Here is a 3,464-nt window from a genome sequence, read left to right as displayed (position 1 = left end):
GGGGGGCGAGCTGCTACGGGACTCGCGCTGCAGACGTGTCGCGCCGCTGACGTGCCCGGTGGAGCCGGGCCGTAACTGTCTCGGACTCGGGACGGGTCGTCTTCGGTCAGGAAAATGCTCTAGTGTGCTTACCTGTGTGTGTGCGCTTTGTGTGTGTGTGTGTGTGTGTATGTGTGTGCGCATCGGGGCGCAGAGGAGAATTGTAAACGGCGGTGCGCCGCTGCTAGTTACATATAGGGGAAACACTGCTCTTTTTGGTATGATTTCTTCTGGGTCATCGTGTACAGTTGCTTTGCTTTCAGGACTCTCTCCGGCAGCCATTCTCGCCTCTAAACTTTTCTATGCTCTCACTCTCACCCGCTCAAGCGTGCCTGTAGTGTGCAGCGGTGAAATGGTTCCCCGCTGAAACACTTTCCTGCCGCGCACATTTCGGACGTTGTTTGGGCTATTCACCGGTATTGTGGTATATGAAAAATTCATATCATAACGAAAATAAATACTGGTTTTCGGTACAAACCGGTATACCGCCCAACCCTATTACAAACCACTTCCTGTCTTGTGACAAAACACAGACTTTTAAGACCTTGCCACAACCACATGGTTTCGACCAAACTCAAGCGTTTAACAACTTTTCATCTCTAAGGTCTTTAGATAGAACATACAAACTTTGAAGTCGATTGGATTACACTTACAAGAGGAGTTTGTTTAAATACAGCACCTGGAAATGGCCAAAAATACACTGCATATATCACCTCAACTGTGATACCTTGATAATGGGAGCACACCCTCCAGTTCCCTTTTTTAAAAATGGGAATCACTACCCCAGTCTGACATTCCACATGCACTGTACCTGACTTCCATGCAACACTGAACAGGCGTGTCAGCCAAGATAGCCCAACAATGTCCAGAGCCTTCAGCATCTCAGGTCCAATCTCATCAACACCTGACACCTTGCGTGGAGGAGCTTTTTTAACTACCTCAGCAACCTCTGCAAGGGATATGGAATCGGCTTCCCCTGAGTCTTCAGACTCTGCCTCCTCCACAGAAGACATGTTGGCCAGACTCAAGAGATCCTTAAAGTGTTCTTTCCATGGGTTAATGATATTCATGCTAGCACAGAGGTCCAATAACAAAATACCATTTCAGTTCAGATAAGGCAGTCAGTTCCTCCCAGTCAACCCATTACATGTTTCTCCGTTGTTGCTCATATGAGCGTTGAAGTCCTCCAGAAGAACCATAGAGTCTCAGGTCAATACCCTTTCCAGGACACCCCCCCAGAAACTCCAGGCATGGGCCCTAATTCCAAAAATAAAATAAAAACTACATGTTTCCAGTGAACTATCCAGTTATCTAGCTGCTGTGTCAAGGGTTTGGTCTAACCTGTGATGGTGACTTCATCTCCATCTTTGAGGAAAGTTCTGGTTTCTCCTCCTCCCAGGTCAATGCTCTTAGATCCCCTCCATGACAGCTCTAGCATGGAGCCAAAACTTCCTGGATCCTGTTGGGATACAGCACACACAGTACAGTAGAGTACAGATTTTAATCACTGTACAATCTAAATGTACTGCACATGTAAAAAACAAGACAGAGGTAAATTTGTGGAGTTCTCTCTCCTGATAGAATTGAGTGGGAATGGCAAGAAATGTAGAAAACACATGTATTAAGTCAATTTTAATGAGCCATTCATATTTCTAAGAAACCTAATCTGAAGCTTGACTCTGCTAAATGCCAAATAATTCAACTAAATGTGTTGTATTTCTAATCTTTTGTCATGTTTAGCTTACATGTTTCAAAAGCAACTTCATATTGTGAACATAACAGAGCACAATACAATTTTATATCATTAAAATTGTAATTTATAATAATGACAAGAAAAATGTATGTGCATTCCTAATTTATACAAGCATTATGAGCAGGTGTAGATTTTGTTAGTAACTACAAAAAAGCTACTAACATACAGATCAATGCCAAAATACACGTACATTTCTTCTGCGAACAGTTCTTCCGGTTTCATGAATGAGAACCAATGAATTCACTTACAAATCAGGGCTTGAGCACTAAAAATTGGCCACGGGTAAACATGTGGACACCAGTGGATGCCAAAATTGGACAGAGAGATGTGAATGTCTGGCTGTTCTTTTTTCTTTTTAATAAAAGAGTTACAAAAGTTTCCTTCTGCTGTACTTTTGTTGTTTAAAGTGCATCAGAACATTTTAAGGAAGAAAACATGTTTTTTCCATATTTGATTGAATACACATCTAGTATATTTTACACATTTGGATACTTGTCTCTATGTGTCTTTACTAACTGTATGAAAAAACTTAATTACAAACTGCTGTTTCCTGCACACAAAAGAAGCAACAGCTACAAGTGTTTCTCACTTCTCACTTGACACAAAACACATTTTTAAAGAAATTTGAAGAGTGTGTTAAAATTGTTTGCTTTTGCAAAACATGTATAATGTCTTGCTTGTTTGGTGTAAGCTTTTGTGTGTGTGTGTGTGTGTGTGTGTGTGTGTTGAGTTTTGCAAAACTTTGGAAATGGGAACTTTAGTATCCATTTTAAGTAGTATTTATCAGGTATTGAGCATACTGTACATGCAGGCACTCACAGGTCCACTAATGGTACCAGAAGCCAGCAGGTCTCCCGGTCTGACATTACAACCGTTGACTGTGTGATGGGTGAGCTGCTGCTTCATGGTCCAGTACATGTACTAGAGAGAGAGAGAGAGAGAGAGAGAGAGAGGGAGGGACATAGTTAAAAACTGTAGAACCTAACAAGTGAGGGGAGGCAGGCTGTAAGACTTCATACTGGTTCACCATTTGCATAAAGGAGACATATCTGTCTCTGTAGGCTGGTGATGGTTTCGTGTTATAACTGCACAAAGTATGTTTTTACAGTAAATTGCAAACTGAATGAAGGTGGTGAGTGTCAAACAGAGATTGTGCATTCAGTTTGGCACACTTGGCTACAAGTGTTCATGGTTTCAGAGATTAGTACTTCAAGAATCACTGATAGTGTGTAGGCATTCAGAAAAAATATTACATTGAGAGCATGTGTTTTCTGAATGAACACAGAGTTATGCCACTTTTTTGTAAGGTTTTGCAAAAAGAGTTTTGAATATTGAAATGTGTGGAAACAGGTGGATAGTGTTTATAGTTTTGGGAAATGTGTCTGTCTTTTGGTAGATGGCACCATTGTTTAGGATGTTTAGTTTAAAGGTCAAGGTATAGTGTGTAAGTGATCAAGAAAAACTGTATTTGGAAAAGTGATCAACTGGGCCCAGTATTTCAAAGTGATCTGATAGGATTATCCTGGCCGGATTGGATTAAATCCTGATCTGATCTGAAAACTGGGTATTTCAACACAGATCAAGAGGATCCTGATCCTGAGGATCAGGATTCAGATCTGGTAATCCAATCCTCCCTTTAATCCAGATAAAGGTTGCATTTGGGTATTTCAAA

At 41.1% G+C, this 3,464-nt stretch overlaps 1 protein-coding gene across 3 annotated transcripts in view; it reads right to left on the bottom strand.

Moving 5' to 3' along the window:
• Positions 1-3,464, bottom strand: part of fah (fumarylacetoacetate hydrolase (fumarylacetoacetase)) — a 625,231-nt gene that overhangs the window by 12,686 nt on the left and 609,081 nt on the right. For all 3 annotated transcript variants that reach the window (XM_050041455.1, XM_050041446.1, XM_050041463.1), the window contains exons 11-12: positions 2,612-2,713; positions 1,381-1,498 (exon numbers count right to left, since the gene is read on the bottom strand). In XM_050041455.1, coding sequence (XP_049897412.1) covers positions 1,381-1,498; positions 2,612-2,713 — 220 coding nt within the window. The remainder of the gene's footprint in view (positions 1-1,380; positions 1,499-2,611; positions 2,714-3,464) is intronic.

This window comes from Epinephelus moara, chromosome 1, assembly GCF_006386435.1.
Source record: "Epinephelus moara isolate mb chromosome 1, YSFRI_EMoa_1.0, whole genome shotgun sequence".
Lineage (NCBI taxonomy): Eukaryota > Metazoa > Chordata > Actinopteri > Perciformes > Serranidae > Epinephelus > Epinephelus moara.
The sequence above is the reverse complement of the archived record's forward strand: the minus strand, read 5'-3'. Positions and strand labels throughout refer to the sequence as shown.